We start from the raw sequence: 23,660 nt of genomic DNA on the forward strand, positions 1-23,660 counted from the left end.
TTGCCCACCTATCATTGTACGAAGAGCTGCTTGGACCAAAGGACTGAGGGATGTTCAGGACCTGCTGCGCACCAGCGGTGCCCAAGACCAGGCTGCATCTGGGTTCCCCTTCCAGCCATCACTGGCTTCATTGGGACTTCTGGAAACAGGTAATCTCAGATCTCTTAGCTGATCTTCCCGATGCACTAGAGAGCTGTGCGTGAGATCCTATGGCTTCTGAACTTACCGCAGATATGGCAGTTGAATGAGTTACATCCAACAATGAGGTTATAGTTATATCTAGTCGGAAGATGTCTCTTCTGTCTAGTAAGTTGCAACCCTAAACTTATGCCACAGAGTCAAGAAATGGGGAAAAAGTCAGAGGTGACCCGAGGTTTTCCTGCAGGATGAAGGCAATAGTTTGTGAAATACTAATGCGGAAGTGGAGTGTCACCCTGGAACAGGCTGTGGCTGTGGGCTGAGGCTCTGGTACAGCATTGTGCTTGGACTGGTGCAGAAAGAGGAGTCATCACTGAAAATCTAGAACCTCTTCAGTGCCACGGCAGACATCTAGACATGACTCAGATGCTTTTATCCACCCTTCCTGCCACGAGGAAGATATGACAATGGAAACCTATCTTTAAAACACTCAAAGTATCTCTGATAGAGCATTCTATTTGTTTTGACTGATAATAAAAGAGCCAAAGAACTAACTTACAAATGCACCGCTTGCAAATGCATGCCTCGGTCAGATACATTGGGTTTATGTCCTACTTTAACCATAGCTTTAAAATGCAAGCGATAAGAAAGCAAGCACAAAGATCAGGTCTTTCCAGCCCGGGGGTTTTCCTCTCTCTGTTCCAGCAGAACTGTGCAATGATACTCATAATCCAAGTTCAAAGGCCTCTGTGGCACCAAAATACTTGAAGGAACCCGAGGGATTTCAGTCCCATGGACTAAGTGATCCTTAAGAATGGCATTTTGTAGGCAGGAGACATGTTGGTCAAGATGGAAAATACACAGGCAGCAGCGATGGCTTATCCTGGAGATCAAGAGCGACTTGCTGCCCCAAACTCATCTTCTACCGGTTTGTATGATCCCATTGTCCTCAATAATCTTGTTAACACATGGGCACTAAAAGCTTTTTTTCTCCGTCCAGGGACTGAATCCCGGGAGGGTCTCATCTGGTTTCGTACATAGAGGCAATCTTTTCAGGCATCTACTGCCACCCTGTCCTGACTCCAGAAAAGCAGCCAGGACACATTGGTCCAGCGGCCTTACCATGGGTGAACAGGAAAAATTACTACAAACACCTTCTCTGGGCACTTCACTTCAGGCCACACTTTGATGCTGATGCTTCTTTTCTTGGTCTGCAGCCGACCTCAGGGATGCAAGGCTGCCTGCTCGCTCCAGAGCTGAGCTGCCCGCCCCATGGTGGGTGCATTCCTTGCGTTCAACCATGTTCAACCACTGCAAAGTCCCCCTCTTGAGTTTACAGCTGCTCGCTGTAACTGCAATCGCATCCCCTTTTTTGCTGTGCGTGGGGGCAGGAGCACAGTGCTGGCTTTGGAGAAGGGTATTAATGTCATTCTCGTCAGGGAAGCCGCAGCACTTCCTCCCCTGCAGCACTGCAGGGTCTTTCCCTGTAGAGCTCTGGGCGCACGCTGTGGTCTATGGGTTGTTGGCGGTCTACTGGGAAGAGATATATGGCCTGTGAAACCGTGGGACTTTCACAGGGGTTTGGCTTGAAAAATATGGTGATAAGGGTACCTGACTGATAGATAGCGGATGCTGAGTGCTGACAACAGCCCCCGGCTCAAAAGATGTGTAGTAGCAGCTCCTGACCTTCCTTCTCTCTGGGGTTTCTTGTGGGGGCTGTGGGGCGAGATCAGCCCAGGCACAGCGGGCACTGGGTGCTCGTGGCAACGCCGCAGGACCCACGGAAAGCGAGGGCAGGCGCTCGACCTCGGCTGAGCCCAGCTAAATATAACCGGTGACTGGTGAGCTCCTACGCTTCCCCTGGCTCCGGTCCTGCAGCAATACATTCCTTCCAAAAGTCATCCCCCTCTTCCTCAAATCCTCTTCTCTGCTACTTGAGATGCCACAGTCGAGTCTCACAAGGTTGATGGCTTCCCTCTGAGTAATTTCCTCCTCCCATGACCCTGCTTTTGCTTTCTCTTGCTTATTCACAACTTGCCCTTTTGCACCTGCTCCTTCTCTCCAGCAGCCCCCTGGGTGGCAAGGCAGAACACCGGGATGAGGGATGAGGGATGAGGGTCTTCCTGCTCCTACGACCAGGGTGATTAAAGCTCTGATACACAAGTCTGTCAAGGTATGTTTGTACATGAAGTTGTGTCTCAGGGTACTTGGGCATGGCCGAAAGGTCTGAGAAGGGACTTGTAGGTCTACACAAGGCTCCTCTGGGCACTAAGGCGCACATCAGTTATCTCATGCAAACGTGAGATCTGCATCTCATTTTTCTTCACAGAAATACAAAAAACACGCCGCAGAGGAACGACCCCCTTTGACGTCCCTGCAAACCATGCCTTGCATTTCCAGATCAGTCACAACATGGCCGGTATTATTTTTATTATTAGTAAAGGGTGGTGGGATCCACCTTATCGCGCTGTCGGGGTAGGAGGGAGAGCTGATGCTGCCCCTTGCCCACGCAGAGCCGATGGCTGGAGGGCAGCCCGTAGGTCAGAGCCTGGCCCACGCGCCACCTTCCTACCACAGCAGGTGTTGTGGTGAGGCATTCGGTGATGGTTTTGCAGTGCTTACCAGTAATACCCCTTGTGATGCTCTAACCACCACACCAGGAGTTAGTCTGATTTAGCAGCACCAGGACAGTTAAAATGTTACAGCTTTTGTAGGCAGGTATTTCCTAAGACAACAAACCATCACTTTAAACCCAAGCCTGGTGTCTCCCAGGTTATGGAGAGGCTGCAGAAATCAGCGAGGTTTATGAAAGCAGAGCTGGAAATCAGTGCAAATAAGGGGAAATTTTGGCAGGTGGAGTTACAGTTAATCACTCCTTTCTGAGAACAGCAATGCGACGTATTGAATTGAGGGTGTGTGTTTTGAGTAAAACCTAATGGTGAGATCTAGTAGATAGTATGCTGAAGTGTCATGAAGGTCTGCAGGCCACAGGTAGTTAACTGTTACTATAAATTGCCTTTAAAATTAATGATCAGCCTTACGGTTGATTTATGATTTCTTTTAAAAACAGAAGAAAACAGAGAGCTCCCCAGCAACCCAAACACAATCATAAATCCACTGTTTCTTTTAGATCTGAAGTGTTGGATGTCCCATCATGCCAGGGACAGGCGGTGGGTGCGTGGGCAGTGCCAAAAAGCTGGCAGGCAGGGCAGCGCTGCCTGGGTGCCCTTGCCTAGGGAGCCCTTTAACCGTCGGATGCAGTTAGTTTGCACAGAGGAAAATCCCTGAAGCAGGAAAATGTCACATAAGGGCAGCCACTGACCCGTGGGGACATCAGCGCTGTGAGCCAGGAGAGGAGAGAGCGCGTCGTTTTTGTGCCTGTGGGTACATGTGTGGGTGTGTGTCCGCGCTCTGCACGTCTGCCTGTATGTACACGGACGTGTCTGGGGGTGCCTGTCTGTATCAGAGAATCGTAGGATTGTCTAGTTGGAAGGGACCTTTTAGGTCATGGAGTCCGACATGCGCCTCCGTGCGTGTCTGTGACAGCTGTGTGTGCCTGCATGCGTGCATCCCTGCGCAGGTATGTGCGTGTGTGTACGTGTGTGCGGGTGGGTGTACGCCTGTGCCTGTATGAAGCGTGCACGCGTGTACACATGCGATGTGGCCGTGCACGTACGCGCGTGTCCGTGTGCGTACGGACGCGGGCAGATGCAGAGTCTGCGTGTGGTGGGTGTGGGTGTGGGTGTGTGTGGGGGGGTGTGTGTGTGGTGTGGGGGGTGTGTGCGGGGTGTGTTGAGGGTGTGTGTGGGTCTGTGTGCGTACACACACATCCACGCGTGTCGTGGACCAGCCCGTGCCCGCTCCGCGCCCGCGGGGGGACGGGGGTTCCGCCTCCCTGGGCGGCGGGGCGGGGAGGTGGCAGCGCACCCTCGGGCGCGGGACAGACCGACCGACAGACACACCGACGCACCGGGGACACGCTCGCCCGTCGCGGCCCGTCCCGTCCCGCCCCATCCCGGCGGGGAGCGCGGCTCCCGCCGCCCCCGGGGCAGCTCCGCGGCGCCGCCCCCGCCTCCTCCTCCGCCGCCGCCTCCGCCGCCGCCGCCGCCGCCGCGGCTGCACAAAAGGCGGCGGGGAGGGCCCGGCCGGGAAGGGCTGCCCGGCCGCCCCGCACCATGCCCCGCCGAGGGGGGCTGCCGGCCCCCGCCGCCGCCCGCCGGCCCCCCCCGCTCCTCCTCCTGCGCCTCCTCCTCCTGGCCGCCCCGCTGCAGCCCGGCAGAGGTAAGGGCCGCTCCGCTCCCCGCCGCCCCGGGCCCTGCAAACGCCGCCACGGAAGGCGGATTATCCCCCAAACCCGCTTCGGTCCACTTTTGTTACCATTTATGTTTTTTTCCTCCTCTCTTCCCCCCCCCCGCCCCCTACTTTCCGGCCGCCTCCCATCTCCCTGCGCTCTGTTTTGTGTCTGCGCCCGTTCCCCCTCCAGCCCCGCTGCCGGCGGGACGCGGCTCCCTGCCCCCGCTGCTCCCCACCCCCCCACCCCCGGTATGGGGCTCTCTGCCCTTCCCCCTCCGGCCCCGGGGGGGTCCCCGAGCCCCGCCGGGGTCCGCAGCCCGCGTCCCCCCCCGCCCGCTGTGTCCCCGGTTGCGGGGCGGTGGGACCCGCGCTCCAGCAGCGCTGTTGGGCAGGGACCGCATCCCTGGGCTTGGCGGGGCGGGATCTTACACCTTCTCCTTAAAAAGCGTGGAGCCGCTATATGTACACCTCTCTCTCTGTATATATACTTTAACGGAACCAGCTATAACCACTGCTCTTCAGGGAGAAGCGCTTCCCTGGGACGTTTGCCTGAGCAGCGTGTATTAATTGATCGGATGAAGAACAAGCAGGATGAACCCACAAGCGTTCGCTCTGCCGGTGACCCATCTCCACGCTCTCACCTTGTATCGTCCCCCCCATCTCAGCTTTGTGCACGGGGAGCGGTCCTTGTCCCCGGCGGGGATGCTCTCGGAGAGGGCAGCACAGTTTGTGGCTTTGCTCCAGTAGTGTTGGAAATGGGTTTTCTCTCCTCTCTGAGCGCTCTGGGAAACTTTTTTTTACAGAAAAGGAGCCCACAAAATGCCTGAGTCCACCATTCCGGTACTTGCTCTCAGTCCTTAATGTTTTAATGAGTTATCTTAACAAGAGTCTCATCTTACAGAGTGCTGTGGCACGCGACTGCAAAAAAGCTGAAGAGGTTTTCTTAGCTTTTTTTATTTATTTATTTTGAGCATCTGATCCTTAGAATTGATGATTCAATAGTGCAGCAGACTGTCGCAGGGACAAGGCTGTTAGAACGCTTATTGCAAGTGTGAATAAAATGATCTTTTTTCACCCGTAGCTGGAAAAAGAATAAAGTACATCATTTTTTTTTATTTTTTTTTTTTTACTTTTTTTTTCCCCCAAGCAAGCCAGTACATTCGTCTCAGTCTGAGGAGCTCCCCAAACTAGGATTTCTTGCAGAACAGGTTTAAAATGAGGTCAGATTGCCTGGAGCATCTTTATGAGTAAATTTGTTGAGTACCTTTCATGAGAGTTTCCTATCTTGCTCTTGCATTGGTAGTTTGATGTACTAAAATCTCAGCTGTCTAGTGGGATGCCTTGTCTTCCTCTGCTTTTTTGGGCTCTCCTGTGGCTCAGCCCAAGGCAAGGATGCCTTTTGGAGATGCTCTTCATGCCTGCTGGACACTGCTTTGCAAAATGAAATAAGGTACGGGGTTTGGGACTCAGCGTGAAGGACTGTGTGTGGGGTGTGGAGCTCAGCGGTCCAGGGGGGTGGATTATTTTCCTCCAGAGTAATCCCAACTAAATCCTGCATGGAATTTTCCCCATTATAAGAAGTTTAGTTGAAGTTTACAAGTGGTTTCATTAAACATATCAGAACTAAGGAGCAGACCGAGTTCCTTCCAGTCTTACCTGGTGGCTCGCCTCAGCATCTGGAAGGATCTGGACTAGCGTGAGCATCTTCAGGTCCTTCCTTTGCCCAATTCAGGAAAGACTCTGTTGAATCAAGCGCAGCAAAGACTTGCATCTGGAAAATCCTGCGTGTTTTCACTCCAACTCAAAAAGCTCGGGTTTCGGTCCAAAATCAGAGGGCTTAACAAAGCTCCATTTTCACAACAATGCTGGAAACGGTTTGGTTTTGCTCCAAAGTGGAAAGAAAAGCATACTTGGAAACTTCAAAAGCTGCCACTGGGAGGAATGTCACCCCATGGCCGGCCACAGGAGCGTGGGCTGCTTTGGTCATGGCAGCCGGTGGAAGGAGGAGACCTTGGTTTTCATTAAGATCTTACCATTACTAAGTAAACTCTCAAAAATGCAGTGGTCAGGAATGGAGGTAAATATTATCCTATTTCCATGCAGACAGGCAAGTGAAGCCGTGGGGGAGCCAGGGCTGTGTAGCCCGTGTACGAACACAAGTGTTTGCTTTATAAAGCCCATTATTTTTGCTGTGTTACCCAGCGCACCCAGAGCAGTGGCTCTTGAGGAACAACTTTCAGCTGCGTTGTAGGGTTTGGAAACGCAAGCGTTAATCTCCGTGCAAACTGTAACTCAGTTGAACAAGTTACGTTTCACTGTATTTTACGTATGTTTTGAGCTCTTGCAAGGTCCAGGAGCTGGAATATAACTTGTGAACGTGAAGGAGGAATGAAACGCCTGGGTATGTGGTAACAGCCAGCAAAAAAAAAAAAAAAACACCAACCCTAAGAAGGCTCTTGTTTGGTATGAATGAGCCCAAGCAGCCTGTCTGAATGAGAGCCATAGAGAAAGCCCAGGGCTTCGCGCTCCCGGGTTGGAGTTAACCACCTTGCGGGCAGCAGAGACCCGTCAGTGCAGGGCTCTGACACGGTCATGCCTCGGCGGTGGCCGAGAATTACTGACAGGACCTACTTATCCCCTTTGTGCTTTTAGCCTCGGGCACGCTAAGTTTTCCTCCAGCTGTCCGGCTTGATTCACTCCTTCCTGCGCTCACAGACCCGCCCTGTACGGGAGCAACCCGGGCAGCCGCTGCTTTTCATTTTTTTGGTGAAATGTTCACGTGGGGTGCAGCAAAAATGCCTTTTCCCAAGCTCCTAGGGCAGAAAGTTCTTGGGACAAGAGAAGACTCCGTGCGGCTCTTCAGCAGCCGTCGGCAAGTCTGTGCAATCTGCAGCTTATACCCAGCAGCGGCATGGTGCAATGGTATCTGCGGATGCAACTGGCTGAAAATAGAGGCCTGACAATGCTTTTATTGATGTTTGGGATAGAAAAAATCGCAGACTCAGAGTTTGAGCCCGCGGCATTTCATTTGGAGCGTGCAGCCTCTGTGCTGAACCCTCCGTTGAAGATTTGTTTAATCAGTTATTGACAGTAGAAGTTAATAGCTGCACCCGGGGGAGCTGGGGCATCGGTGGTATCGAAGGGCGCATTCGTAGCCACAGGCATGCTTAAACAAGCTGCTGCATTCACAGCCGATACCATTGATGTTTGCTTCGGCTTAACTTGTGTGGTTCCACTTTGTTTTTAAAGCCCAAAGCCCAGATGGTAGATTTTGCAAGCGAAACTGGCTCGGTACGCCAGCCATCCAGGAGGAAAGACCATCGCTGCTGCCCTGGTTGCTGCTGCCTCGGAGGGCGCAGAGCCCTTGCCGGTGTCACGGGCAGGGAGAGCCCTGGCTCACGGCGTGGGGTGGCATCTTCCACCCTGGCCAGCCTTGGATACATCCCAGTGCAAACATGCTGCCCGGCTTAACCTGGATATCCTGTGGAAATGACTCCCATAACAAATTAAAAGTAATTTACTGTAACATGAGTCCACTGTGAAAATCACCTGCGTGGAAGGGGGAGATGAGTATCTTCCAAGGCTGCTTTAAGATGAAAATTCTGGCGAGGGGACCTCCATATATTCAGCTGAAAAAAATCACAAGACGTGCCTAAAAGTCAGCATCTTGGGGGATTTGGACAGCCACTTCGGTATTTCAGGCTGGTCAAACAGCTGGTGCGTTCTGTCTACAGTGATGGAAGGATTTCATTAGGGAGATGGGTAGATGAACTCTTTGATTAACCAGAAACCACCAAAAAAAAGGGAAGAAAAATCACCAGAGTTGTAGTTTGGTGGTTCTCAGGCCCCCAAAACCAGTTTCTGCCCTTTTCATTTTTCTTGGGGAAGGAAAAGAAAATGAGAGCTCCTTACAGGTGAAGAGAGGTTTACTACTTCTCCAGCCTTTTAAGCTCCTGGGAGATTCTTTGCTCTTGCCCCTGTTTGAACTTACAGTATGTTTAACACTAAGAATACCTCAAAACTCCCTCGAGCGCTGTTTTGGAGTGAAGTAAGTGTTCAGCCCACCCCTCTCTCTCTTGTTCTCTCTTGCTGAAGGCCTTAATCTGTGCACCAGCGGAAGCGCCACGTCCTGCGAAGAGTGTCTCCTCATCCATCCCAAGTGTGCCTGGTGCTCCAAGGAGGTAGGTGGACAGACCTCGTTTGTCTTCCATTCTTTTTGTAACGCAGGAAGGGAGCTATTCCCCCCCCTGCCTGTTCCTGACACCATCCCATGCCAGAAGGGTGGGCGAGGGCAGTGGGGACTCCCAGGCTGAGCATATTTTGGGTCTCTGTGTCTCACCAGCTCTTTGACACTGTAGGAAATAAGTCTCTGACCCCGCTGGCCCCTGTGCATCCTCGACAGAGCAGCACTGTTCCTTCCGTCCCTCTCTCCCTTCAATTACCTTCTTGTTTTCGGTGGGTACAGGGTCCCCGCATGGGCTCTGTGTTGCAGGGAGCCTTGCTCGAAAGCTCTCTCCCTTAGAAGCCCCAAGCCCCCAGCTGGTGTCCTGCTACGTGTCCCACGCTGCGTGGCCTGCTGTGGCACGGGCTCTTTGTAACAAAGATAATTCTCCTTTCTGAATCGATGGTGTCATTTTGGGAGCTGACCCATGCTTCTGGCATCTGCATTGTGCTGTGGCGATGAGTTACACGGCTTAGCTGCGCGGTTCGGGGTGGAAACGCATCCGTATGTCGGTGCTGAAGCTGCTCACCCAGAGTTTAATAGGGCCTGCTTGGTTTGTGAGAAATTGCAACTGTCTTTCCCTGCTACCTAAGGACAGCTCTTGAGTTTAGTGGGAGATATATATATATATAGAGAGAGAGAGATAGATATTTTATCAAATATACATCTTGTCATGTAGACTTAACAATTTTTAGAGAACAAGCTGTGTGAAAGAGCTGATAACATCTGATGCATAGATAGCTGTTGTCTGCTTAGTGCCTGCATCTGTCCTAAATATTTAAAGAGAGAAATTAGGATGCTTACAGATGGAAAGACCCTGCCTACTTGCAGGCACAGCTGCTATGCCAGGAACCAGCTTTGGGCTGTGAGAAACCCCAGGGCGGTGGATGATCTTGAACCTCTCGATGGGCATGGCCAGGAGTGATGTTCTCGCTCTCCTGTTCCCTGCTGACCCTTTTTCCTCTGGTGTGGCCGTCCTGGTCCCGTTTTAGGGGAGGCAGGCTGTGGGGTTGAGCTTGCACTTCACCTGCCAGCTGTAGCTGGTGATGCTGAGCTGAAGATGCAGGTGCTGCCTGTGTGCTCCTCTGCTGCTCCTGTCCGTCCTCCTGCCAGCCCCGTCTGGGGTGGCTCCAGCCCCTCGGGGCAGAGGATGGGGATGGAGATGGGATGAAGGATGCTCCGGAGCACCCCGGTTCGTCTGCGTCTCTGGAGGTACCTGGCCACTGGCTCTCCAGGTCTCTTTCCCTGGGTTTTCACTTACTTGTAGGCACAGCCACAGCTCTCCAAGGAACACCTCCTAACGCTGCTAACACCATGCTACCTGACAGCGTAATAGCTTTCATGGGATTTTTTTCCAGCAGGGCAAATGATGTGCAGAAGGGAAAGGGTAAAGCAGTAGATCCTGCGTTTGAGACATCTTGTAAACAGCTGTAAGAGCTCCTCTTCCAGCCAGCTGATCTGCGGTGGTGAGACTGGATCCAGGAACGCTGGCTACTAAGCTATGGGTACCCAATAGCTTGCGCTTTTTTAGTTGGTTTTTTATTTATTTTTAATTCTTGGACTCATAATACAACTTTTTGCAAAACGCTGCCAGCAGCAATGTTTATCTGGTGGTCGGTGTGACCACTAATTGTATGGCAGCCCGTGGGACTGGCAGCCTGACTCTTATCTTGCAAACAGGAGAGTTACCAAAAAAAAATATTCCTAAATGGAACGGAGGGGCCAAGAAGGAAGACGCGTGTTTACAGGGAAGTGCTGTAATACTTCCTGACCTTTAGCCTGCAGCGGCTATTTAAAAATACATTTCAAGGTGTTTCGTGCCAAGAGCTACGCGTTTAAAAGCTGCTGTCCCCATTACATGCTGCATGCTAAAACATAGCGAGTTCTTATTCTAATTCTGTATTTATTTATTTTTTTTTAGAATTTACTGCTTGAAACTCTAATTATTTCTCTTTAACTGAGATCATCAGGTGAGGTAATGGGATTGTGAAAGATATCAAGAGATTTTTGACTTCAGAAGTTTTAAAGTAATGCTATAAACTCTTAATATCCGCTTTCTCTGCATAGTCCTTTCACCACCTTATTTCCCCTCCCCTCTGCCACAGCCTAGTCAGGTATGCTTATTAAATTCCTTTTAGTCTGTTTTCCTTCTCTATTTAATTTGCAGCAGTATGTTGCCCACGAGCATTTATGCTAGTCAAATTCTCCAGCCCTGCTGCTGTTTAAGTGTCAGGGCTAAGGTATTGGAGGGGTTTCCGCAGACACTAGTGCTGTGGTGGTGAGAACACGATCAGCTGATGAGTGTGTATTTTCTGCTCCCTTTGCATTTACTTAAGAGGTTTGGGAGGAAATTGGACCAGCTGTCGTCATCTTTGTAGGCAGCAATTAATTATTTTGTCAGGAAGTATATATAATAGAAGTCTGAAGTACATATAATTCTGTAAATAAGTATATGTATCATATATACAGGAAGTGTAGAGGTGTATATAATATATATATACACAAATTATTATACCTTCTTATGTACTTTCTTATATACTTTCTGTACCTTCTTCTGTACTTTCTTATATATAATATTCATTCCTATGGGGAATAACATCACCTGGCGGTGCCATCCTACCTGTTTGCTCTTTGTCCCCCTGGGTGGCCGGCATTGCCGGTGCTGTGAGGGACACCCCGGCTACGGCAGAGGAGCGTTACGAGCAGGAAAGCTGTGCCGTTTCCCAGAGATGACCATGTTTCGCGCAACCTCCTGCGGCGTTGCATCCTCCTCCATCACCCTCTGCGCGCCCAGATCCAGACTCTGCGTGACCGCAGAGGAGCAGAGAGCCTCGAGCGCTCACGGACTGTGAATAGGGGTTAAGAGTGCACAAAAGCAATTCTGTGGACACAAGGAGCCCTGTCCCAATGGCTTTCCAGGTGGGATAAGGTTCCTTGTATTTACATTGCCTTGAATTGTGAGGGTAAGAGCATGTGTATAGATAGGTGCTTACAGCACAGTAATCAACGTGCTATAAATTTATAACTACGACCTCCTAACCTGTTCGTAGAGGGTGTGTCACGTCCCCTCGGCTTGAATCAGCCTCTCTTCACTTCTGCTTGTGTTCAGCATCTCTGCTCCCATCAAAGAGGGTGATGATGGATGAGTTGATGATAGCAGCTTCTGGTATCCGGCAGCCCCGGAGGCCGCAGGGGCTGTTGGGCTAACCACAAGCCTTTGGGCTGTTGGAAATTTGGAAGCCGACATCAATTCTGTTGGCTCGTGTACGAATACCTGGAAAGGCAGGACTGAAATGGGATGATCTGTTTAAATGGCACTTAAAAGAGGAGGTGTGGATGCGTGGCCTTTAATGTCGCCTGAGCATGCCTTGAAACAGGACTGTCTGGGGGAAATATGTGACTCTTGGGTGATGGAGGCTGCTTTGGCCTTTCTGTCTGTGCTGGAATCTGAGGAGATTCCTCAACTTCTGCTGCAAGCTCCAGAAGAAGCTGGCAACGACCAGAAATCGCTGACAAGCTGCTGGTGAAAGGCTCTGGCTGGAAACTGCCACGCTGGCCCGTGGCGGGGTTGTGATCCCTGCAGCAGCCTGGGGTTTGTGGGTGGGAGAGGAGGACGCTGGTTGATTTTCTGCGGTGCTGTCAGGCTGCCCAGGCTCACGGGGGCTGGTGGGGCTTGCTGGGGGGAGCAGGGAGCTCTGGAGGTGGCTTCAGCTCTGTCCTCTGAGCGGCCAGGTGGGGTTTGTGTTCATGATGAAGCTACCTGGAGTGGTTGCAGGGGAGATGCTCTCCAAAAGAGCATTTGAGAGTAGCAGTATGGGGGGGCGAGGAGGGGGAAATTATGTCATTACGGAGCTGTTATCTTCTGTTTGCTGCTTTGGGGAGCAGCGTACCAACAGGCAGAGGCCCCTCTTGTTCGTTAGGTGTGTGTACACCGTGTGTTCGTCCATGCATTACCTGTGTGGATGCATTTAGATGTCTACATGCAAGATAGAGATGATGCTCATTAATTGCACTAATTAAACCGAAGTTTCCTTTTTGATTAATTGAACTGAAATTTCCCCAACGGCACCCTCTGTTTTCCAGCAGATGGCTTGCACCCCGTCCTCTCCCATCTCAGGAACGCGTGCCTGGAGAATGAGGAAGGAAAATCAAGGCGGGAACATGTCAATTTTTTTAAATGGAGAAAGAAAGCACGGTTCAGACTGAATTAATGCAGAACTGGATTGATTAAAGCGAAAAATGGTGGGGACATGTGTAGTCAGGAGTTAGATATAGTCAGTTAGATACAGTCAGTGCTATTCTCGGTTTTGTGGCATGAACCAAGCAATTTGTCTTAAAGCTGTCAAAGTGATGAGCATGTAATTGTCACACTGTTGTCTCCATTCAGTCTGTCCACTTGCTTTTGTGCGTTTGCTTTTGTGAGCTTGCTAAGGCAGAGGCCGGCCCGCAAAGCGCCCACCGGGCTGCGAGCGGCCGGCGTTACTAACGAGGACGAGGTGGGATCTCCCTGAGCCGATGCTTCTCTGAGGCACGAAGCGATGCTTGGGGCAGTTCCTGCTTGCCGCGGGGCACCTGCTGCATTTCTCGCTGGAGCAGGGAGACGGTCGGCAAGTATTTGGGCACCCCGAATTGCTTAACTCACTGTGAGGTGTCCTCTCTCTGCTCAGGGGGAATCGGGGTTTGGACCAATGTGCCACGTCTGAGCTGGTGTGGGGCTGCCGTTCAGCTTAGTCGCTCCTGAATTATTTGCACCTGCACAATTCCCTTTACTCCTCAAAACTTCTCATCCTTTTTTGCCTTTTCTTTAACCTCCGGCGGCCTCGATTTTTCTGTGTTGCAGAAAACTTTGCGCTTGTGATGGTACCTGGTAGCCGCAGTTTTGCCTTTGGGTTTTGACCCGCGGGTGCTCACGAGGGGGATTTGCAGGGTGCTGTGGCCATTGCTGGGGCTTTTCCGAGGCCACCCTCACTCCCCTGCTTGGTGTCACCCTGCCTGGGTTGGAAACCGACGCAGGGGCTGGTCCTGCAGCCGCTGGGTGCTGAGCTGCACCCCCTGCCCGGTGGCGTTTGCACCCCTGAGGGGGGGTTATTTTCTTCCACCCCGGGTAATGCAGCATTTCACCGAAAAAGCAAGGGCCTGGCTTTGATATGAGCTGCAGCTTGTCCTGTGGCATGTCCTCTGGGCCCATTTTAGAAGGAAGTTTAAGAGAAAATAGCCGAGTCAAGCAAGGGGGACCCGTGCAGAGGTGCTGCTGCTTTGTGCAGCTCCCGGCAGGAGGGGCTGCGTGGGGGCTTTCCCCCGACCTCCTGGGCTTCCTTTGGAGAACTTCTGTCACGGAGGCTGCAGAAGAACACATTTGCAGCGGTAACCGTTTCTCAAACAGACAGGCTTGCACATGCACGGGCGCCCTGCCCCGAAAAACCTCCCGGCAGGTCCCACGCGGGTGTGCTCCTCGCCCCATCTGCCGGCGCCGATGCTGCTTTCCTGTACGCCCCTCGCTGGGATGATGAACATCGATATAAACAGTACCATACCCAGAGCCGTCTCTCGTGGCGTTCCGAGCTCGACTGCTAAGGAGTAGCAGCTGGGGGGAAGAAGCCGCCATCCTCCTCTCCCAGGCTGCTGCCCCCTCCTCACCCCCCTCCTGGCTCTCGTTCTGCTCCCCCAGCCCCAGCCAGAAAATTGAGCCCTCGTTCAAAGCCCTTTGAAGTCAAGTCTTTCCGTTCACATCAAGAGGCTTTGGAGCAGACTCCGGGGAGGGTTGGAAATGCCTGATGAAGGGTGCAGTTGCACGAGCAGCCCTAAATATCATAGAATCATAGAATTGCTGAGGTTGGAAGGGACCTTTAAGATCATCAAGACCAACCTTTAACCTACCCTGACAAGAGCCACTTCTAAACCATGTCCCTAAGTGCCCCATCTACCCTTTTTTTAAACACCTCCAGGGATGGTGAATCCACCACCTCCCTGGGCAGCCTATTCCAATGTTTAATAACCCTTGCAGTGAAAAAATGTTTCCTAATATCCAATCTAAACCTCCCCTGACATAACTTGAACCCGTTTCCTCTCATCCTATCACTTGTCACCAGGGAGAAGAGGTCAGCCCCCATCTCTCTACAACCTCCTTTCAGGTAGTTGTAGAGGGTGATAAGGTCTCCCCTCAGCCTCCTCTTCTCCAAGCTAAACAACCCCAGCTCCCTCAGTCGTTCTTCATAAGGTTTGTCCTCCAGACCCCTCACCAGCTTTGTAGCCCTTCTCTGGACACTCTCCAACACCTCAATGTCCCTCTTGTAGCGAGGGGCCCAAAACTGAACGCAGTACTCGAGGTGGGGCCTCACCAGTGCCGAGTACAGGGGGATGATCGCTTCCCTAGTCCGGCTCACCACACTATTCCTGATACAGGCCAGGATGCTGTTGGCCGCCTTGGCCACCTGGGCACACTGCTGGCTCATATTCAGCCGGCTGTCAACCAACACCCCCAGGTCCTTTTCTGTCAAGCTGCTTTCGAGCCACTCCGCCCCAATCCTGTAGCGCTGTATGGGGTTGTTGTGACCCAAGTGCAGGACCCGGCACTTGGCCTTGTTGAACCTCATACCATTGGTCTCAGCCCATCGGTCCAGCCTGTCCAGATCCCTCTGCAGAGCCAACCTCCCCTCAAGCAGATCAACACGCCCGCCCAGTTTAGTGTCATCTGCGAACTTACTGAGGGTGCATTCGATCCCTTCATCCAGATCGTCCTATGTAGATACTTCTCTCCAGTGTTAATTCCTGGGGAATAACTAAAGGTTCCTGGCTGCACTCCTGGTGCTATTGGTGTTGCTTTTTGCACAACCAGAGTGTCCTTTCTAATAGGTGGCCAGCAGAAATGAGCTGGCAGAGGTGTTCACCTGGAGCAGTGGTCCAGGCACCGGGAGAGCAGGAGAGCATCTCCCCAGGGGTGCCCTGCTGCTGGATGGACCAGCCCAGGAGAACGCCTGGACCCCGCTGGCTTTTCACTGACTTTGGGTCAAACCACATCCGAGATAAACTTTTCTCCAAGGCTGCCCTAAACGTGCTGCTCTGAAAGGCTGGGCATTGTTTTCGGTTTTGTGAGGGATTCTGATTTTTATTTTGTCATGCTGGAGATGATTTAAATAGTCCCAGTCCTCCTTTTTGGAAGCGCATCTGTTTACACGACGCATTCCAAGAAATTCGTGTTTGCATCCATCTGATATGCCGTCTCCTTGGCTGGGTCCCGCCGCTGGATGCTGGAATGCAAATCTCACATTTTTCAAATAGCGTTGGGACCTTGTAGTGAGAAAACGCAGCAGAGCCTCAGTCTGTGTCCTCGGGCCCCGTGGCCAAGGCTGTCCTCGGGGAACCCCCGGGGCACCCTGCAGGGTGTGAAGGCGAGGTGTGCTGGAAGACCTCTCCCTCCTCCATGTCTCCCCTGTCCTCTGCCATGCTGAAGCATCAGCAAAAAAGGGGGGTTTGTTCAGCCCCACACTGGTTTTTGGCTGTGCAGCTGAAGGAGGGGCTGGCATGGCTGCAGACATCTTCTCTGCATTATTTCATGTCATTTCAGTCCATCAGCCCCGGAGCAGAAGACGGTTGTCTCTATTGTTATAGTGCAGAAATAAGTAAGAATCGACTGCTGAAAATCCAATAAGTTTTGGGCATGAGGCTTGCTCCGTTTGGCCCTTTGGGGGGAAAAAAAAAAAAAAAAAAAAGGCATTCTAACAAATGGTCTCTTTGCAAAAGGCTGCATTGTGTGTCCGGCTGTTCCTGAGCGCTGCCGGCACAAGGCTGCATTGTGCACCAGGCGCGGGGCTCGCGGCGAGGGCTGGAGCGGTGGGGACGGGTGCCGGGATGCTCCCTGCCATGGCAGCCCCTCCTCCGGCAGCGAGCATGGGCTGCCTTCCGACCACCTCCCAGGCGGCATCTCCCACCTCCCCCATTCTCCAGCAGAGCTGCCCAGGACAGCCTGCCCACGTCAGACCGCCCCGGCTCTGCTCCGCTTCAGGAACGGCTGGATGTGGTCACTTTTCTTTATTTTCCATGTGATGGTGTGGTGCCAACGCCTGCAGTGCAGAGGTGGGAGGGAGTGGGGACACGCCGTGCTCGCGTGGGGACATGTGGCATCTCGCCCAGGGAAGAGGGTGCGGGTCCCCGGAGCCACCCAGCCTCCGTCTCCAGCTTCACATCTTGACGTGGCTCTCGGGGTTGGTGGGTTTGTCCTGCTTCCCACGGTGCAACCTCCTTGTCCTCCGTTCTCTCTTTTGCAAAGTTCCTTCAAGGTGATGCGTGTGTGAAAAGTAACAACTTCTCACCTTTTCCCCTCAAAGAGATTTCCAGGCGGCAAAGCAAACACTTTGCCATGCTTTCAAAGGGCTGGGAGCAAGTGCTGCTGCTGTGGCTGGGGAGAAAACCCAGGCTTAGCTTTCTGCTGCGGTGGTCTGAGAGCAAATTCAAAGCCTCACAGGATTTCTTTTCCTGGTAGATCCCTTTGAGAGGCTCAGTGCAGGCTGCTTTTGAGTACAGCCACCACAAATGCCACCAGCTTCTCCTTGTCATCTCCTATTTCCTACAGATACCAGTGTGTCCAAACAAAGCCCCTGCTGTGGGATTGATGTTTCTTCCTCCCCTTTCCTTTTGTCCCTTCTTCACCCCCCAGGAGTTCGGCAGCACAAAGTCCATCACGTCGCGGTGCGACTTCCTGCAGAACCTGATTGCAAACGGTTGTGACGGAGCCATCGAAAACCCCAGCAGCAGCATCAACGTGGTGAAGAACGTCCCTCTGAGCAGCAAGGGCTCCGGCCAGACCCACCTGGACGTCACGCAGATCATGCCTCAGAAGGTCGCCTTGAGTCTTCGTCCTGGTGAGTCCCCAAGGGCTGTGAGCGACATGCTGGGGTGTGTTTGTGGGGGTGAGAAAGGGTGGCCAGGACATGCCAAGAGCGTGTTGTAGCCCCTGACCTTGTAGCCTGTGAACTTAGTGGTACATCACAAACAAGTTTGGGGCTGAGGCGTATGATCTCTATGAGATGGCACCACTGTCAGGCAATGTCAGTCAAACCCCACCCAAAACTTAACCTTTGCATGTGTTTAAAAGGAACCTGCTTGACTTACAGAACGTAATCACTGGGTGGAAGGAGTTAAAATAACTTTGGATCCTCCACCAAGCTGACAGTGCTTGACTCTAAACTGAGACAGCTCCTTCTATAAATTGGAAACAAAAATGCGTATCTGTTTTCTGTCGGTATGCAAAAGAGCCGTGGGATCAAGGCTGAAGATGGAGATTTGAACTTGTGACTCAGGCCTTGGACTGTGGCCAGACCCCTGTTTCATTCCCCTGAGCCATCACTTTTCTTCAATCTCTTCCTTTTAATTAAAAATTAGAAGGGACCGGCTGGACTGAGCCATGCGAGCATGCTTGTTATCAAAAGTTTTTGCGTAGTGGGGGGAAGCTTTAATGTGGGTTCAGAATTCTTGCAAAAATTTGGCAGCCGATATTTCTGAAGGGGGGGTGGAAAAAAAAAGGTCTTTATTGCAAAGTTAAGAAGCAAATATAAAAGCTCAATTCATTATAAGCAATTGGTGTGGGTTTCTAAGGCTTACAGTTTTGTGACAGCTCTTATGAGCATACAGAAAAATGAAATACGATGTTTTGCCCAAGAAAAACAGGAGTTTGAGCTGGTGCTCACGCTACCAGTGCTCTCCCGGAGCCTATCAGTTGCTGCAGGATTTTTTGCTTTAATTCTAAGGGTTGGATAGTCCTCATGTCTCTTAATTAACTCTTCCTCAGCAGTGTGACTGCTGTCATCAGTCAGACCCTCAAACGTAAAGACATTTTGCTTCAAAGGCTTAAATGCGGGTACCCGAGGGTGGCCACCACTGGATGTATGGCTAGATGCGTGGCTTCTGCAACGGAATGTTGCTGATGAAACAGGTTTGCTCCCATAAAAAAAAAAGGGGAGTTGTTATTCCTCCTGTTTCTTGAGGTGGTTCCTGGCAGAAAGGGCTGTCTCAGCTTCCCCATCTCGCCTCCCGCAGACCCTCCTTCACTCCCAATGCCCAGCAAATTCCCCTTTCCCAGTCCCCGGCAGTTTTGCCCAGCCAGAGGAGCGGATCCGCCCTGGTCTGGGGCAGGGCATGGGGGTCCCTGCGGCTTTCCGGGGGCTGCGCTGTCGGATGCTTCAGGCTGTACAGGGCTGGTGTGCCGTTCCTGCCAGCCCTCCCAGGGGACCACACTCGTGGCCACCTTCGGTTCTCCTTGGGCAGCAGAGGAGCCCTCCAGGTCTGGGCTGAGCTGCAGGAATCACCCCCAGGGCCCCCGCTGCTGAGCCGGGGACCTCCCCTCCCTGCACTCCTCTTGCCGAGCATCAGGGTCATCGCAGGAGCAGGGACATACCTGGATGTTTGTAATAGTATCTCCCGTATTTGCTCTCTTTTTGATGTTGGGCAGCACTCCCTCTTGGGGCTGATGACTTCCTAAACCCGTGTATTAGCATCCCCAGTTTAAATTATCCATTAATCCTTGAGCTTGAGAATGGGTTTCACCCTGTGAACCCAAGACAAAAAGGAGACAATGTTGATTTAATTTTGGGCATGAAGAGTGTCCTATTTCAAAGATGAATACACACGGCGGTCTGTGGCGATGGTGATCTTTTATTCTTAGACCACTAAGCAGAAGCAGAAGGGAGCGAATTGTCAATTGTTTGCCGTTCCCACCCAGGCAGTTTGATCTAATCGTCCCGTGGCAGAAGTCGTATCCCCAAATCTCCATGCCCACAGCTGATTTCCAAAGGCTTTAAATTGACGTCCTTCACAGCGTAGCTTTCAAATCGAGCATTTAGTTTTTATAACACTGCTTTTTAATCCTATGTCCAGCTGTAAAGCAGTGTGTCCCGGTTAGATGAAAAATATGACGAGTGTAAAAGGAATTAAAAAAAATGAATAGATGCGAGCTGTGTTGTTCATCAAGCCTTAAGCCTCGCCAAGCAGAAAGAACAGCTTTTCATGGGTAAGTTTGCTTGTCGAGTTTGTGTTTGTAAATTGGCCAAGAGCAGTTTTTCCGGTTTCTGCGCTGCCTCTCTGTGACAGCATCCAAGAAACATTTCTGAATTCAGTTTTGAGTTAAAAACTTTTCAGTAAAAGCCCTAAGGAGAGGATGGTGGTGACAGTATGTGGGGAAACAGGGGACTGGATTATTCCTAGGAGTGTGAGAGTAATGCTGTGCACAGAGAGTAATAAATTCTTTTGCACTTACATCTACATGTATTAGCGATATTTTCTCTGAGATAATCAATTTTTGCAGTTAGGAATGACAGAAGAACCCAGACCAGGATCCTGTTATTTTTGGTCCTCTCAGGAACTAATAAACTCATAACTATTAAAAGAAGATTGGATTAGAACAATCCAAATATGCTCTCTGGCACAGGAATTCCCACCTTAAGACCTGCTCAGGAAGAAGAGAGTTTTGGAAACTGAAATGTTGGGGACATCACATGCAGAAGGAAACATCCTCTTTTTCTGAAAGGGTTGGGTATTCCAGTGGGAAAAATATGTAGGAACGAAAAAGATAGTCATGGGAATTAATTTTCCTGGAGTTACGCACGTTCTTGCAGCACCGAATTGAAGCCAAGCTTGCCGTCATGGTTTCTTACCCTGCGGTCGGTGCTCACAGGTTTTGCACTATATAAATGATGTGCTCCTTTGTCCCCCCACAAAATACATGCCAGGTACAGCGTCAGGCCACCTGATTTGGTTGAGCTGCCTCGGTCGCTTTGCTTACTGTAGATCTTGTGCTGAGTCGCATCCTGCGGCATGCCATGTCTCAGGCTGTGCCGGGAGAGTCCCGCTCCTGCAGGAAATGAAAGTTGGGGAGAATAAGGAGGAATATTTATGGCAAGAGTTTCCTGCATCCTACAGCTGGTGTCTGGGCAATACCTACGTGTGCAAGTTTGCGGACGGTGCCTCTCGCAAGCCCTGCCGGGTTGGAGGAGACTGCAGGGGGGAGCAATTAGCTGTGAGAAAGAACCTTGGAAGCCACCCTTGATCTAAATGCACAGGGAAATCACTAAATAGAAGGAAGGTCTTGGTTTAGGAGCTGCAGCTGACTCCCCTGGTACCCCAGCACCGAGCTGGTGAGATGCACAGAGAACTGGTGGAGCAAAGGGCACGGACCCGGATCTAAACCCTTCGCAGCTTTGTTTGCGAAAGAGGAAGGCTCTGGTCTTTGTGCACGTCCTCCCGAGTGCTGGGATCCCGGATCCTTTGCCAAGGGGGTGGATGCTGCTGGGTCGAAGCAGCTGCCGCCGAGGGCTGGGAGAAGGCATCCACTCGCTCCCCGCACGCGGGGACGGCTGTGGGAGTCACTACGAAGCAGATCCTGGAGGCAGGGAGGGTGTCTGGCCCTGCGTGTGGCTCGTCACACAGAGCGTGACTCCAGGAGCCACGCAGGGCTCCTGCCTGCCGGGCTGCAAAGCCCCTGGTGCCGTGTCTTGCCAGCACGGCAGTTCTGGGATGCTGCTGCTGCGTGTTGTTGGGCTGGAAGTAAGTGGGAGCAGCTGTGCTGCTGCGAACAATGAGGAGAACAATAAAACAGTTAGGGAAATGTTTTCACAATACTAAAAAATGTTTCGTTTCTGGGGAAGAGGAGGGGAAGCCGTGAGTGTTTTGCAGAACCTGCCAGTGCCTGAAGTTCAGCCTCGACCGTGAAGAGCTGGGAGAGGTGGGCAGGAGAGGGAGCTTGGTCTTGAGAGGATCTGAGTCCCTGGGTCTGAGACCCCACTGAGCCAGAAAAGGGGCCGAGGTGGCAGCTGGGGACGTGGGATCTCCAAAGCAGCCTGGGGCTTGAGGGCACTGGAGTCTGGGGTTTCCATTTAGACCCCTCTCTCAGCAAAGCATAAATCAAACATTTGCTGCCTCCTCTTTGGCTCCACCGAGGTCCGCGTGGTTCACCAACTGGTGAAGTTGTGTTCACTTGGAAGCCACTTCACCTTTTTTGAGGTGTGGGCAGTGCCGGCGGTGGCCTCCCCTCCTGGGCCCCCCTTCTGGAGGGCATCTCTGGTGAAAGCGGTTTGGCAAAGGGGAAGGTCAGGGGAAAGGTTTTCCTCCGCTCTTCTTCGCATTTGCGCAGCCTGTGACTCAGCCCTGCCACCTCCTTCCCTTGTCTTCAGCGCTTCGGGAAGCTTCATCTCTGCCTCAGTGCTTCCCCGGCTGACCCTAACAACCTTCTTTTTCCAGTTCACTTCCCTTTCGCTCCGCTTTCTCCAGAGTGATGGTGGCACGGCTCTGTTTTGGGGGAGGTATCCTTTTAAAAGATGTTTCTTCTGTGTCTGCTTTGACTTGACCTCCCTGCACAGCTCAGAGGACCTCTTGCATTCATCTCACACTGGCTGTTTTCTCCTGACCTCCTTCCTTCTCCTGCTCCCACTCCTCTCTTTTGTGCAGGACTCCTTGGACTGCTCCTGGTTTGCTTTGAGGACATGCCCAAGCAAGCGTGTGCAGGGTCCCTCTTTCAGTAGTCCATGAAACATCCATTTGAGGTTTACTCTGCTTGCTTTTCTTTACAGTTTTCTAGGAAAACACCTCTGGACTGTACACAGTCCAGGGCAGCAGCACTTTTCGTGTGTCCCCCCTTAGACATGCTCTCAGCTGAGAGACGGAAAGACCCTTTCCCATATCTCCAAAGTAAAACAGAGACATGCAGTCTATAGATGTGTCTTTTTCTTGCAAGCCAGTACTCTCCGTAGCTTAAAAGGACCCAAAGTCATTACCTGCTTTTCTGTTAGTCTCCTAAGGGAGGGATTTGGAAAAGCTTATTCCCCTCGCCCTCTTCTTTGGAAGTGATCTGTCTGCTCTGCAGGGGTCGGGGGGGAAGAAGCCCGCAGTCTGGATTTTATGTGTGCTAGGAGTTTCCTTTTCACCCCTCTCAACTCTTGTGTGTGTGCAGGTGACCGGACCTCCTTCCGAGTTCAGGTTCGGCAAGTGGAGGACTATCCCGTGGACCTCTACTACCTGATGGATCTCTCCCTGTCCATGAACGATGACCTAGATAATATTCGCAATCTGGGGACCAAGCTGGCTGAAGAGATGCGAAAGCTCACTAGCAATTTCCGGCTGGGGTTTGGATCCTTTGTGGACAAAAACATTTCTCCTTTTTCCTACACGGCACCAAGATACCAAAACAATCCCTGCATTGGGTAAGTGGTGGGTGTACCTCGAAGGGACAAGCCCTGTGTTTGCACAGAGCCTGGCTGCAGTCTTCTCTTCTCATTCTTGCTTTAAATAATGAAGCAGACTTAAGCCCTGGCTTTTGGTAATGCTGATTAGCCACGGCTGTCGCTGTGATGCTCTAGAGCGATTCACAGTAGGACAGCTTCCAATTTGCAGTGGCTGTTGGGAGATCTCTGCATCAAGAGATGGGAAACTGTTGTATCGGGAGCCTGAAGCTATTTTTAAGTACCTGACGAGGATGCAGACATAGCAGGCTTTTTTACAGGCGTTAAGAAATAGGAGCAAGAGCCAGAAATTCCTGATTTCTGATCCTAGTTCTGAGTCATAGTTTGGCCTTGAGTAAATCAATTAAGCTCTTTGTCTCCATTTCACAGATAAGGAGACCAAGGCAATGTAAGTCCTTCCAACAGAAGTGTTTGGGGGAAGTGAGATTTGTGAGGGCCTGTAGGACTGATTAATGAGTTTTTCCAGTGTTTTGAAGATGGCAGGCAGGTTTTTTCATCTTTATTGCTGTGTAAGGAAAGCAAACTGGCACTTGCAAAAGACAAATGATGTGGTTTGCTTTGTGGTGATATCGGAGCTTTCCTCCTTTTCTTTCTGTTTGCCTTTAACTGGTGGAGTTGGGATCAAGTCCGTTGAATCAGGGATTATGCGAGAGTGAAAAGGGGTGCAGTGGAGGGTGCCCAGGCTCAGATGGGTTTGGATGTTGGTATAAAAGGATGGATACAGCAGCAAGTGCTCTCCTGGGAGAATGTCACCATTGACACTTACCTTGGGGTCTTCACCT

At 51.6% G+C, this 23,660-nt stretch overlaps 1 protein-coding gene across 1 annotated transcript in view; it reads left to right on the forward strand.

The window, feature by feature from the left end:
- Positions 1-4,015: 4,015 nt before the first annotated feature.
- ITGB5 (integrin subunit beta 5) overlaps positions 4,016-23,660 on the forward strand; it is a 63,028-nt gene continuing 43,383 nt past the window's right edge. The window contains exons 1-4 of the mRNA XM_063340713.1: positions 4,016-4,419; positions 8,527-8,612; positions 17,307-17,511; positions 22,590-22,839. Of these exons, the coding sequence (XP_063196783.1) occupies positions 4,314-4,419; positions 8,527-8,612; positions 17,307-17,511; positions 22,590-22,839 (647 nt within the window). The 5' untranslated portion in view covers positions 4,016-4,313. The remainder of the gene's footprint in view (positions 4,420-8,526; positions 8,613-17,306; positions 17,512-22,589; positions 22,840-23,660) is intronic.

Source organism: Chroicocephalus ridibundus, chromosome 7 (genome assembly GCF_963924245.1).
Source record: "Chroicocephalus ridibundus chromosome 7, bChrRid1.1, whole genome shotgun sequence".
NCBI lineage: Eukaryota > Metazoa > Chordata > Aves > Charadriiformes > Laridae > Chroicocephalus > Chroicocephalus ridibundus.